At 61.5% G+C, this 12,024-nt stretch overlaps 1 protein-coding gene across 1 annotated transcript in view; it reads left to right on the top strand.

Annotated features, from left to right (window-relative positions):
• Positions 1–11,443, top strand: part of COL11A2 (collagen type XI alpha 2 chain) — a 30,195-nt gene extending 18,752 nt beyond the window's left edge. The window contains exons 33-66 of the mRNA XM_004711736.2: positions 84–128; positions 216–269; positions 384–428; positions 561–614; positions 717–770; positions 916–969; positions 1,425–1,532; positions 1,671–1,760; positions 1,944–1,997; positions 2,214–2,321; positions 2,451–2,558; positions 2,697–2,750; positions 2,848–2,901; positions 3,080–3,187; positions 3,333–3,386; positions 3,608–3,661; positions 3,832–3,885; positions 4,053–4,106; positions 4,413–4,520; positions 4,941–4,994; positions 5,153–5,206; positions 5,362–5,415; positions 5,996–6,049; positions 6,300–6,407; positions 6,498–6,551; positions 6,683–6,736; positions 6,959–7,066; positions 7,189–7,242; positions 7,536–7,571; positions 7,751–7,804; positions 7,926–8,193; positions 8,933–9,045; positions 9,311–9,517; positions 10,729–11,443. Of these exons, the coding sequence (XP_004711793.1) occupies positions 84–128; positions 216–269; positions 384–428; positions 561–614; positions 717–770; positions 916–969; positions 1,425–1,532; positions 1,671–1,760; positions 1,944–1,997; positions 2,214–2,321; positions 2,451–2,558; positions 2,697–2,750; positions 2,848–2,901; positions 3,080–3,187; positions 3,333–3,386; positions 3,608–3,661; positions 3,832–3,885; positions 4,053–4,106; positions 4,413–4,520; positions 4,941–4,994; positions 5,153–5,206; positions 5,362–5,415; positions 5,996–6,049; positions 6,300–6,407; positions 6,498–6,551; positions 6,683–6,736; positions 6,959–7,066; positions 7,189–7,242; positions 7,536–7,571; positions 7,751–7,804; positions 7,926–8,193; positions 8,933–9,045; positions 9,311–9,517; positions 10,729–10,869 (2,727 nt within the window). The 3' untranslated portion in view covers positions 10,870–11,443. The remainder of the gene's footprint in view (positions 1–83; positions 129–215; positions 270–383; positions 429–560; positions 615–716; positions 771–915; positions 970–1,424; positions 1,533–1,670; positions 1,761–1,943; positions 1,998–2,213; positions 2,322–2,450; positions 2,559–2,696; positions 2,751–2,847; positions 2,902–3,079; positions 3,188–3,332; positions 3,387–3,607; positions 3,662–3,831; positions 3,886–4,052; positions 4,107–4,412; positions 4,521–4,940; positions 4,995–5,152; positions 5,207–5,361; positions 5,416–5,995; positions 6,050–6,299; positions 6,408–6,497; positions 6,552–6,682; positions 6,737–6,958; positions 7,067–7,188; positions 7,243–7,535; positions 7,572–7,750; positions 7,805–7,925; positions 8,194–8,932; positions 9,046–9,310; positions 9,518–10,728) is intronic.
• The last annotated feature ends 581 nt before the right edge of the window (positions 11,444–12,024 follow it).

Raw genomic sequence — 12,024 nt, 5'->3', positions numbered from 1 at the left:
AGGGTGGTGGAGGGGTCATGAAGGGATGTTGTGGGAGAGGAACCCGGGCCCTGGGTGACTGCTCTCCGCTTCCTGCTCTCCAGGGCCTGTCGGGAAAATCAGGGCCGCGGGGAGAACGGGGCCCCACGGTAAGTGCTTCCGGGAGACAGAGCTGGGAGCAGGGTCCAAAGGGGGTGCACATGGGTCGTTCTGACAGTTTGCCCCCCTCTCTCTAGGGCCCACGGGGTCAGCGGGGCCCCCGAGGAGCCACCGGAAAGTCCGGAGCAAAGGTCAGTGGTGCCGCCTTGGGCCTCTCCTCCCAGCTCTCTCTCAACCCCTCTGGCCTCCAGGGAGGCTGGGAAGCAGGGTCTCCTTATTCCTCCCTGACTCTCTCTCCCCCACAGGGCACATCAGGCGGCGATGGCCCCCACGGGCCTGCTGGAGAGAGGGTGAGTGAGTCTTGGAGTCTCCCTGTTCCCGGGTCCCCAGAGCGTCTGGGTGGGGCCGGCTTGTTCCTCCCCGCAGAGAAGAAGCTTGCTTCCCGGCCAGCGCCCCACAACTCAAGCCATCTCTGTCTCTAGGGTCTTCCCGGACCTCAGGGTCCCAATGGATTTCCTGGCCCGAAAGGACCTCCGGTAAGCTGACCTCTGGCCTTTGACCCACCTTGGCTCTGTGGCCCCTTTCCCCCCATTCCCCTCCCCAGCCTGGAGTTCACCTGACACCTGAACCCTTTGCAGGGTCCCTCTGGGAAGGACGGCCTGCCAGGACACCCGGGCCAGAGAGGAGAAGTGGTAAGTCAGACCCCTGATTGTCCGTCTTCAGTCAGAGTGCCCCACGGGAGGGGCACTGTAGCCGGACTGGGGTGGGGTGGTGGGGCCTGCTCTTCCTCCATTGTGCCTGTGGCTCCACTGACCACTCGTTCCTTTCCCCCCTCAGGGTTTCCAAGGGAAGACCGGCCCCCCTGGGCCCCCAGGGGTGGTGGGGCCTCAGGTACGTCTGTCCTTGGAGAGAATGGATCCAGGTGGCGGGGTCTGTCTGTGAGTGTCGCTCTTGCTCCTCTGAATCACACAGTCCTGCCTCTGAGTGGCCTGACCTGGAGCTCTGGGGACGGAGCCATATTGGGGGCTGGGGGTTGGGGCCAAATCCTGAGTTTTGTCTGGTTCTGAGCCTGCCCCTCCTCACTCCCCAACTCGGAGAAGAGACAGTTCTTTGTCAGAAACACAAGGAGCCACAGTGACTCCTCACTGGGGACGGAAGATGGTGCCAGGGGTGGGGGGCTTCCAGGAATTCCCCCACAACCTTGGGGCCAGGATGAAGGGATTCTGGAGGCGGGTGAACGGATGGGACTGGGCGTGGTTTTAAGATGACCAGGCTGGTTTCTTTGGCAGACAATGGGTGGGTGGGGGAAAGGGTCTAAGCCTGGGGTCTCTCTGCCCCTTTCCCAGGGAGCAGCAGGAGAAAGTGGGCCCATGGGGGAGAGAGGCCACCCAGGCCCACCAGGACCCCCTGGAGAGCAGGGACTGCCTGGGACATCTGGAAAGGAAGGGACCAAGGTCAGTGAGAGGCTGGGAAGAGGGGGGGCAGAGACCGGGTTGGTGTTTTGAAGGGGATGGCCCACGGGGGGGTTGAAGGGCAGGGAGCTCTCTGCCCAGTTTTGGCACACGGCTGTGGCTCACCACGTTTCCTTTCAGGGAGACCCTGGTCCCCCTGGGGCCCCAGGGAAGGATGGTCCTGCAGGCCTGAGGGGATTCCCAGGAGAGAGAGGCCTCCCGGGCACTGCCGTGAGTGTCACTTCAGACCCCACTGCTGGGGCCTCACCTGTCCCTGCACCCCGCTCCATCCTTGCCCATCTCTGGCCTGTGTCTCCCCATCCACCCCCCACCCCCCAGGCCATCCTGCTTCCCTGCATGCCTCTGGCACCCCCTTCCCACCTCACCCCTGCTGCCCAAATGTCTGTTCCACAGGGTGGATCTGGTTTGAAGGGGAATGAAGGTCCGGCCGGCCCTCCTGGTCCTGCAGTGAGTCTGGGCCCCTGGGAGCCAGAGGGAGGGGCTTGGACAAGGAAGGGCGTGGGGCAGCATCTGGATGTCCATGGGGTTGGGAAGCTGGAACCAGGGATCAGCCAGGATGCATCTGATTTGGGACTCTTCTCCTGGGAACCGCACTCGGAGGTCTGCCGGTGTGCATGGGCTGAGGTCTCCTTCCAGAGGGTCTGACTCTATCTTTTCCCTCAGGGATCTCCTGGGGAGCGAGGGGGAGCAGGATCTGGGGGACCCATTGGTCCCCCAGGACGCCCAGGACCACAAGGTCCCCCTGGAGCAGCAGGAGAGAAAGGTGTCCCGGTGAGTGTAGGGGACCCTTAGGGAGGGACATTGAGGGGGTTCTCTGCGCCCAGGGGTGGTGGACCAGGGAGGGTTTCCTATGGGGTGGGTGTTGCTCCAAGCTTTGACGCCTCCTTTCACTCTCCATAGGGTGAGAAGGGGCCCATGGGCCCCACTGGTCGTGATGGAGTCCAGGGCCCTGTGGGGCTTCCCGGTCCTGCTGGACCTCCAGGCGTGGCTGGAGAGGATGGAGACAAGGTGAGGGCACCCCCACACCTGGGGCCCAATCGTCTTTCTAGATGAGACTGCTGATCTAGGTGTGATGCCGAGCCCTGTCTTAATATTCTCTTGATTCTCTCCCCCTCCATTGTCTTGTCTGCATGCCGTCTCTTCCAGGGTGAGGTGGGAGACCCTGGACAGAAGGGCATCAAGGGGAACAAGGGTGAACATGTAAGACAATGAAGACTTTGACTTCTCGCCTCTGGCCTCAACCTCTCCCGCCCACTCCCCTCCTTGTCTGCCCATCTGACTCTCCTTTCCCCTCCAGGGCCCTCCTGGACCTCCTGGGCCTATTGGCTCTGTGGGGCAGCCTGGCACAGCGGTGAGTGCCCAGCCCTGGCAGCCTTGAGACTGCCCGTGATTCCTCTTCCGCTCTTAGGGGCGAGGCCGGGTACAAATGGGAACTCTGGGCTTGGTGTCCAGTGATGTGGGGTTTGTGGATAGAGGAGTCTTGACCTATGACCCATGATCTCTGTGTCCTTGCCTCTGGCCCCCTTCAGGGAGCAGATGGGGAGCCTGGAGCCCGAGGCCCTCAGGGTCACTTTGGAGCCAAAGGTGACGAAGGAACCAGAGGATTTAATGGGCCGCCAGGACCGATTGGCCTCCAGGTGCGCTGGGGGATCGGGGACTGAAAGATGGGTCAGATGTTTGCCCCAGACCTGGTCTGGGGTCTGGGTAGGACTGGGTGGTGGGGGAGAGGGCTTGGTGGGACGTGCGGCCTCACTTGGGTCTTCCTTATGTTTACCTGCACAGGGTTTGCCCGGCCCCTCTGGCGAGAAGGGGGAAACAGGAGATGGGGGTCCCATGGTGAGTGCAGCCCGATGGAATAGGGCCCCAGGACTGTTAACCACCCCGACATCCAGGCTCCACCCCAGCCCCGTGACCACTGGCCATTCTGACTGCCAGCGGCCTCTCCTCGTTCTCCCTGCTGGCCTCCCGCCCAGCCCCCTACCCATCACCCTGGACCACCACCCCCTTTCTCTCGGTTTCCTTCCCCATCTCTGATGTATCTATCTGTACCTCCCCAGGGACCGCCTGGCCCCCCAGGACCTCGAGGCCCCGCTGGACCCAACGGAGCGGATGTGAGTCCTCTTTGCCCTTCAAGTCCTATGGTCAATGCCACGCCTTCTTTCCCCAGACCACGGCTCCAGCCTGGGCTCAGAGAAGTGGCTGAGCTCGGTCTTTCCTGATGGACCTCGGGGCCTCTTCCCAGCCTTGATGCTGTCAGTAGTGACCCCTATTCTTCTTCCAGGGTCCGCAAGGCCCTCCAGGAGGTGTTGGGAACCTGGGACCCCCTGGAGAGAAGGTAATTCATTGTGAAAGGGGTGATCGGAGAAGTTTTGTATTTTGGGGGACAATGAGAGTTGGGCTTGTACCCCTTTTGCCTTGGTGGGGCAGAATAAGATGAGATAGGAGGGAGCATTAGGGTTTATTTTTGGAGGAAAGACGTTTTTGACCTCAGTCTCCTTTCAGGGGGAGCCGGGAGAGTCTGGATCTCCAGGGGTCCAGGGGGAGCCTGGTGTCAAGGTGAGTGATAATGCCCAAGTCCCCGTGGACCTCACGCCCACCCCCACGATCCTTTGCGCCCAGGGCTATCTGCTCTCAGCCATTCCTTCGGAGGTCTGGCCCTGGGCCTGCGGGAGCTCCACTACCCCGTCTTTGAAGGGAAGCGGGGCCAGGGGAACCCCCAATGCTTCGGCTTCTGTGGGCTCCTCATGGTGATGGAGGGAGGGGTGTGGTGGAAGGAGGCTGAGGATGTTGTGGTAACAGGGGCAGCATCCCTGACGTTTAAGACTTCCACATGACCTTCTGTGCCCTCCACGCCTCCTCTAGGGCCCACGCGGGGACCGTGGGGAGAAAGGAGAGTCTGGACAGCCTGGGGAGGCGGGACCACCGGGGCCTAAAGGCCCCACAGGCGACGACGGTCCCAAAGGAAACCCTGTGAGTTTGTGAATGGGAGACCTGGGAATGCAGGTGTGTGCAGTGTAACCGCTTTGGAGTGTTAGGGACCCAGACCTGGCTGGGGGAGGGGGGTGCCTAGAGGAGAAGTTCTGGGAATGAAATTTCCTAGAAGGGATATAGGGGGGCCTAGGACCCAGAGTGTGGGAGAGGGAACGTGAGAGATGCTCCTAGTCAGTATCCAGGACCCAAAGAGAACCTGAGAGGCATGCCTCTGGTCAGTGTCCTGGAAGCATTCGGAGCAGGGGGCACACGAGGTGGAGAAAGGGGTGCACGGAGTGCATAGGGCCGAGCAGGGGCCCCTCGCTGCCTGTTGAGAGGGAGAGGGTGGCCCTCAGGGCCTGTGCTGGCTTTGGGTGGTCTTGGGGGGCTGTGGGCCTGACCTCTGTTCTTTTGAGTTAGGGTCCTGTTGGTTTCCCTGGTGACCCTGGCCCCCCTGGAGAAGGTGGTCCTCGGGTGAGTCTACCCAGGGAGGGGAAGGGCCTATGGAGGGTCAGTGGCATGAGGGTTGTGGGCACAGCAGGGAGGTCCTAGGATGGGAGGAGGCACAGTTTTCGGGGAGAGGCCAGCTGTATCCAGATCCACCTCTGACTTACCTTACCTCATCCCTGCAGGGTCAAGATGGCAACAAAGGTGACCGCGGGGAAGATGGAGAGCCAGGACAGCCTGTAAGCGTCCTGACACTTCCCTGCCCCCCTTGCCCTCCCCCCACCCCCAAAAAGGGCCCAGTTCTCCGGATTCCTTATCCCAAGTCTCTGCCCCGTTCTTGGGGGCACCCTTGGCTGGAAGGTAAGCACTCAGCCCTGCTATTTTCCCTCCCTAGGGATCCCCTGGCCCCACGGGGGAGAATGGACCCCCTGGACCACTAGGGAAGCGGGTAAGCAGGGGAGGCGGCCCCCTTGTTGGGGTGGGTGGAGGGGGCAAGGGCGGTGGGATGGGCAGGGTGGTTCTTGGGGTGGATGTGTGTGCGTCTCGGAGTGTGCTGGGATCTTTGGGGAACTTTGCTCCCGGGTGTTGGAATGCAGGCACTTGCCAGGGCTGGTGTTTGCTGACCAATTGAATGGGCACTGAAGGTCCATGCTGTGCCAGGGTTGATTCACTTAGTGGTTGCTGGGACCGGCGATGGGGCACTCGGTGGCGTGCGGGTGGCTCTTCCCAACATGTAGAGAATGTTTCTGTGTTTGGACAGCCTTACCCTCTGTGAACCAGCCCCTGGTGCGTGCCCGAGCACGTGCAAGGTTGTGTGTGTGTGCGCGTGCGTGCGTGTCCCCAGAAGAACAGGCCAGGAGGAAGCAGTGGGGCCTGGCCCACTACTGGTGTCCCTGAGTGATGTGAAGGAGCTTCCTGGCTTAAGTCCACCACAGCTGGAGCTCGGAGGAAAGGCCTGGAGATCTTGTCTGACGCAGCCATGGCACATGGGCTCACCATCTCACCTCTGCCGTTTCTTCTGTTCTCAGGGCCCTGCCGGCACGCCTGGGCCTGAGGGACGGCAAGGAGGGAAGGGAGCCAAGGTGAGGGAGGCTGTCCTAGACACGGCCATCCGCTGCTCTTGCCTCTCAGACCCCCCAGCTCTGGATGAGTTCCTCATGCCCCCCACCCCCCCATGTTGAGTCCCTTGTGGGACCCTGGCATCCCCATTCTTGCCGCTGGCCCCAGGGGATCCTGGGGCTGCGGCCTGGCCTAGCCGCTGCCTTGTACCCCCGTGTCCCAACCAACCTGCCTCCTCTGCCCTTTAAGACACAGCCCTTGTGTGTGTTTCAGGGGGACCCTGGAGCAGTGGGTGCCCCAGGGAAGACGGGCCCTGTGGGTCCTGCAGGCCCTGCTGGAAAGCCTGGCCCTGACGGTCTGAGGGGACTTCCGGGATCAGTGGTGAGTCATGGGGGCGTGGGGGTGGGGGGGGAGGTGTGGAGAGGAGCGAGGACACTGCTCCTGACCCTTGTGGGCCCCTCGAACCTGCAGGGTCAGCAAGGCCGCCCCGGGACCACGGGCCAAGCTGGGCCTCCAGGCCCCGTGGTGAGTGACCCCTGCTTGGGTGGGGTTGGGGGCCAGGGGAGGCAGTGGGATGCAGCCTGGGGGAAGTGGGGCATGGTGGGGGGAGAAATTGGTCAGCCCTCTGGAGAGAGTGACCTCCCCTCTCCCCCCAGGGACCACCGGGGCTTCCTGGCCTCCGAGGAGACGGCGGAGCCAAGGGAGAGAAGGTGGGTGCGACGTGTGGTCAGGAGTCTCTCCCGTCCCCCTCCCTGCTGGCAGCTCTGGGGGCTCTGAGAACCCCACTGTTCTGCTTCAGGTCTCCGGCCCCCAGTGCCAGGGTCTGGATTCACAGCCTCCTCCCAGCCCTGCACCTTTCTCTGTGGCTTCTGGTGCCCCTGCACCCCCAGTGTCTCCCCGCTGCACCCCCCGACCTCCTGCCCTCTTTCCAGGGTCACCCGGGCCTCATTGGACTGATCGGCCCTCCTGGCGAGCAGGGCGAGAAGGGTGACCGGGGGCTTCCTGGCCCTCAGGGCGCCCATGGACAGAAGGGAGAGACGGTGAGGGGGCGCTGGAGGAGGGCTGGGGGGCTCACATTGGGAATGGGGAGGAGGTGGAGGTGGAGACTCCGAGGTGGGGCGAGGGAGGGGGCACGAGGTGAAGCCGGCCCTCCTTTTCCTAGGGTATCCCGGGAGCGTCGGGCCCCATTGGTCCTGGAGGGCCCCCCGGCCTCCCTGTGAGTACCCCATCTGTTCCTCTACACCCCGTCACACCTGCCTCGAATCCGCCGGTAACCTCGGTGGCACGTGCCGGTCTAGCAGGCAGTGCCCACCTGTGGGTGGCCTCACGCCCCGAGGACTCCCTGCCCCACTGTCAGAGCTGTGGGGATGGTCCAAGCACGCCCCTCCTGCCCCCGGCGTGCCTCTCCCACGGTCACCACAACGCCGTGGACCCATCGCTGGCCTCTCCTTCGTCCGAGCCCCGTCCTGACACTGCGGTGACCGTGTCCTCCTTGTTCCTCATTCACAGGGACCTGCTGGCCCCAAAGGAGCCAAAGGAGCCACAGTGAGTGACCAGAGTCAGTTTTGACCTTTGACCCCGACTGCCTCTGCAGGGCAAAAAAAAAACAAACTCCCTCCTGTGGAGTCCTCAGTCCCCACGGATGACTGGCTGGACCTTGGTGTGATCTTGAGCCCACCCTTGACCTCCTGACCCCTCTGTGACCTCACTTACTTCCTTGACAGGGCCCCGGGGGACCCAAGGGAGAGAAGGGCGTCCAGGGCCCTCCAGGACACCCAGTGAGTGACAAGTTTGGGTGGGCTTCTTAGAAGAACCCTCGCTGTCCTCCCTGTATTGCTCTGCCTCCGGGAACCTCCCCCTGACATCCTCTCTGCCCTGGCCACCTGTCCCTCCCCGCAGGGCCCGCCGGGCGAGGTGATCCAGCCCCTGCCCATCCAGATGCCCAAGAAGACTCGGCGCTCGGTGGATGGAAGCCGCCTGATGCAGGAGGACCAGGCCGCACCGACCGGGGGCGCCCCGGGCAGCCCTGGGGGGCTAGAGGAGATCTTCGGCTCTCTTGACTCCTTAAAGGATGAGATCGAGCAGATGAGGCGGCCCACGGGGACCCAGGACAGCCCCGCCCGCACCTGCCAGGACTTGAAGCTGTGCCACCCCGAGCTGCCCGATGGTCAGTGCCAGCCTCAGGGGCATGCCAGAGGAGATACCAGTCAAATCTGAGCAGTGGCCTGGGCACTGAACCGCCGGAGAGGGGGCTGGAGCGTCGGGGGGAAGGTGTTGGGGTCCGGGTCGGGGCTGAGGGTCTCGGCACAGCTGAGGCATTACCATCTTTGCACACGTGACATGGTTCGGGCACAATGATTAAGGGCTTGGCTGCGAACCGGAAGGATGGTAGCTCCATGGTAGAAGCCACCAGTGGCTCCACGGGCGCTCTGCCTCCGTGAGGATGGCGGCCTGGGAAACGCCGTGGGCGGGGGCCACTGTGCACCGGGAGAGACTTAGTAGTACTTCCTGTGGTTAAACCACGGGGTACCAGCTCAACAGCAGCCCAGGCTACAGGCATGCGCAGGGGCTTCAAAAAGGTCATGGGAAATGGCATGCAAAGACAAGGGGACTCAGGCTTGCCCACGGCCACACCTTGTACGCGGTGGACACAGGCATGTGCTCCTACCCCCGCCCCATTCCTAGGCGCTTGTGCTACTGCTGGGGCTGGATGAGTGTCCCAGAACCGGGCAGCGACAGGGCAGGGGGGGTCAGGCCATGGGGAAAGGAAGTATCTAGGGGCTGTGAGGGCAGGGGAGGGGGAGTTGAAGGGCTAGGTGATTGAGAACATGGTGGGGCAGCCTCGGGGAGGGAAGTGAGGCTGTGGGACCTGCGGACCCAGAGGCTCCCTCTCTGCCCCCCATCAGGAGAGTACTGGGTTGACCCCAACCAAGGATGCGCTCGGGACGCCTTCCGGGTTTTCTGCAACTTTACAGCAGGAGGAGAAACCTGCGTGACGCCCAGGGATGATGTCACACAGGTGAGGGCTGCCCCCTGACCTCCCCTCTCCCCTGCCTCCCAGAAATGCCCCCCTTGGGGCTCGTGGTTGCCTGGCTATCAGACCCAAGCAAGCTCTGTGCCCTTTGCCCTGGCACAGCCTGCCATCCCGGCTGCCTTTCCAGGCCTGAGACAACGCTGTCTCCTTCCCTTGGCAACTTTCTAAATCTTCTTGTTGCCTTTCCTCGGCCCTGGTGCCCCGGCTCCTCTGCAGGCCTCCCTTGACCTTGCCCCCTCTTTCCTGCCAGTTCTCCTATGTGGACTCCGAGGGCTCCCTGGTGGGTGTGGTCCAGCTCACCTTCCTGCGTCTGCTCAGCGTCTGGGCCCACCAGGACGTGTCCTACCCCTGCTCTCGGGGGCCCAGGAATGACCCCCTGAAGCTCCGTGGGGCCAACGAGGATGAGCTGAGCCCAGAGACCAGTCCCTACGTCAAGGAACTCAGAGACGGCTGTCAGGTGAGAAGCAGAAGGGTTGGGTGGTGAGCCTTTGGGGCTGAGCCCCAGACGGTGAGGACGGAGGGGAGCCGGGGAGGCGTCCGGCTGGGGGTCGCTCTTGGTACGTGCTGTCCAGTCTGTTCGGATTCACCATGACCCTGTGAGGTCTGATCCTGTGACAGCCTCACTAGACTTCTCATGCCTGAGCCCGCTGCTGCAGCCACGGCGTCGACCCATCTTGTGGAAGCCCCTCCGCTTCTTTGCTGCCCCTCGACTTTACCACGCACGGTGTGTCCTTCTCCAGGGACCGGTCTCTCCTGACAACAAAGTACCTGAGAGAAAACCTCACCATCCTGCCTTCTCAGAAGCGTTCTGGCCAAACCGCTTCCAAGACAGATTTGGGTTTTTTTTGTCTTTTGTTCAATATTCTTCGCCAGCACATAATGCAGGCATATGGATTCTTCTTCGGTCGTATGCAAGGTCCAACTTCACAGGCATATGAGGCAACTGGAAAGACCAGGGCTTGGGTCAGGCACACAGAGTGACCTCTTTGTTCTTCAATACTTTCAAGAGGTTGTGTACGGTGCATGTGTCCAGTAAAAGGGTCCTCTGATCTCCTGACTGCCGCGTCCACGGGCCTTGTTTGTGAACCCAAGCAAGAGGAAATCATCCTTGGCACCTCCCATCTTTTCTCCGTTTGTCATGTTGTCACCCACTGGTCCGGCTGTGTGCATTTAGGGCAGGATGGAGAGTCTAGAAGGTGGACTCTGGGGACGGAAGCCAGATGCGGTCTGGTGGGATCCATGTGTGGGCACACGCACAAGAATCGCAGAGGGCAGGTCTTGTCAGCTTGCAAACACATGTACACACGGGCTGCAAGCCCACATGCCCACAGAGTCAAATCTCCATATGCGCCCCAGAGCCTGCTGGATGTTGTCACACAGCTCCACACACGTTCAGACTGTCACCATGTAGGTGCACCCACAAACATGGACGCACATCCACATGACCATGGATAAGATAAACCTACGGCTACAGACACATGCATACATACGCCGACCTTTCCCAATCTTAGGAAGGTGTTTCAGGAAGAAACTTAGCAGGTCTGTACAGGAGACATGGACTGAGGGAACCCTCAATGTCAGGGTGCTCGAAGGGGGTAGTGAGCTTGAAGTTGGGGGTCCCTACGCTTCCACCACACTCAAGCTTCTTCCCCTCTCCTCCTCGTCCAGGTGCAGCAAGGCCGGACAGTGCTGGAGGTGCGGACGCCCGTCCTGGACCAGCTGCCGGTGCTGGATGCCTCCTTCTCCGACCTGGGGGCACCCGCACGGCGGGGAGGGGTGCTGCTGGGACCCGTCTGCTTCATGGGCTAGGACCTTGTCGACCTGACCCTGTCCATCGGAACCAGGCCCACCTGGAATCCCACAGCATCAGCCACGTGCCACCTCCCAAGAGAGCCTCTCACCGTCTAAGAGGCTGTGGGCCAGGCACTGAGAGCCCCCCTGCCAGGGGCAGCCCCGGGGAGGGGTGAAGTGGGACTTGGGACCCCTGGGGGGATGAGGGGTGGCACCTGGGGCTCTTGGCCCTCCCATCTGGTGCCTGTGACTTGTCAGAGAGCTGAGACCCTTATTTAAAACTCACTTCCCAACCCCGCTAAACACGTGGGCGAGAAGAGAAAGGACACTGTGTATTTTGTATTTAAAATGAATTATATTAATTATTTAAAGAGCGGAAAATGAAATAACAAAAGAGATAAGAGAAATGCCAATAAACAGCAGCGGATGCTGGAGACAAGGCTGTCCAGGGGTGAGTCCCAGGCACCCCATCCATGCCTCAGGGCCTTCCTCAGTGACCGTGCGGGCGAGTCTGGGCTGAGCCCACCCCCAGGGACCACAGCACCTGTAGCACCCACTGTGAACCTTGGAATATATGGCCTCCTTTGCCTCAGGGCTCTGACTCTCTCTCCCCAGGGTGGGGCTCTTTCATCTCTACCTGCCCGAGTTTGCTTCCTGGACCCGAGTGCTTGCTGTCTTTTATTGATCTGCGTCTGGCAGGGACCCCCTGGGGAGGAGTCAGTAGTAAAGGGACTGGTCTGGGTGCATAGTTAGCAGGTTGTTGGAATGATCTAAGTTCTTCTGTGGGGTTAATGCCTGGCCTATGAATTGGGGAGGGGCAGAGGGGGGGACATGCTCCAGGTCTCTATCATGTGATGGCGTCCTCAGGGGTGGGGTGGGGTGGGGTGGGGTGAGGGGTGGGGGGGTTGAGGGTGAGGTGCTATGTTACTCCTCCTTCCCAGCTGAGCACTAACTAGGTGATTAGAATCTTTAGGGACCTGAGCATCAAGTACAGGATTACAGACCCCAGTGACAAACCTAGGCTCATAGGACATTGGGGCTCAGGGTCCCTATGGTCCAGGGCTCTGTCTGACATCAGTGGGGGGATGGTTTCTGGGTGAGGATGGGCCTACATCAACCTCCCCCATCCCAGACCTTTAGGAACGTCAGGGCTGGAAGGATCCTTCAACGACT

The sequence above is a fragment of the Echinops telfairi genome, unplaced genomic scaffold (assembly GCF_000313985.2).
Source record: "Echinops telfairi isolate 266 unplaced genomic scaffold, ASM31398v2 ScPeMD7_655;HRSCAF=1070, whole genome shotgun sequence".
Classification (NCBI taxonomy): domain Eukaryota; kingdom Metazoa; phylum Chordata; class Mammalia; order Afrosoricida; family Tenrecidae; genus Echinops; species Echinops telfairi.
Note: the sequence above shows the minus strand (reverse complement) of the source record. Positions and strands in the feature narration are given on the sequence as shown.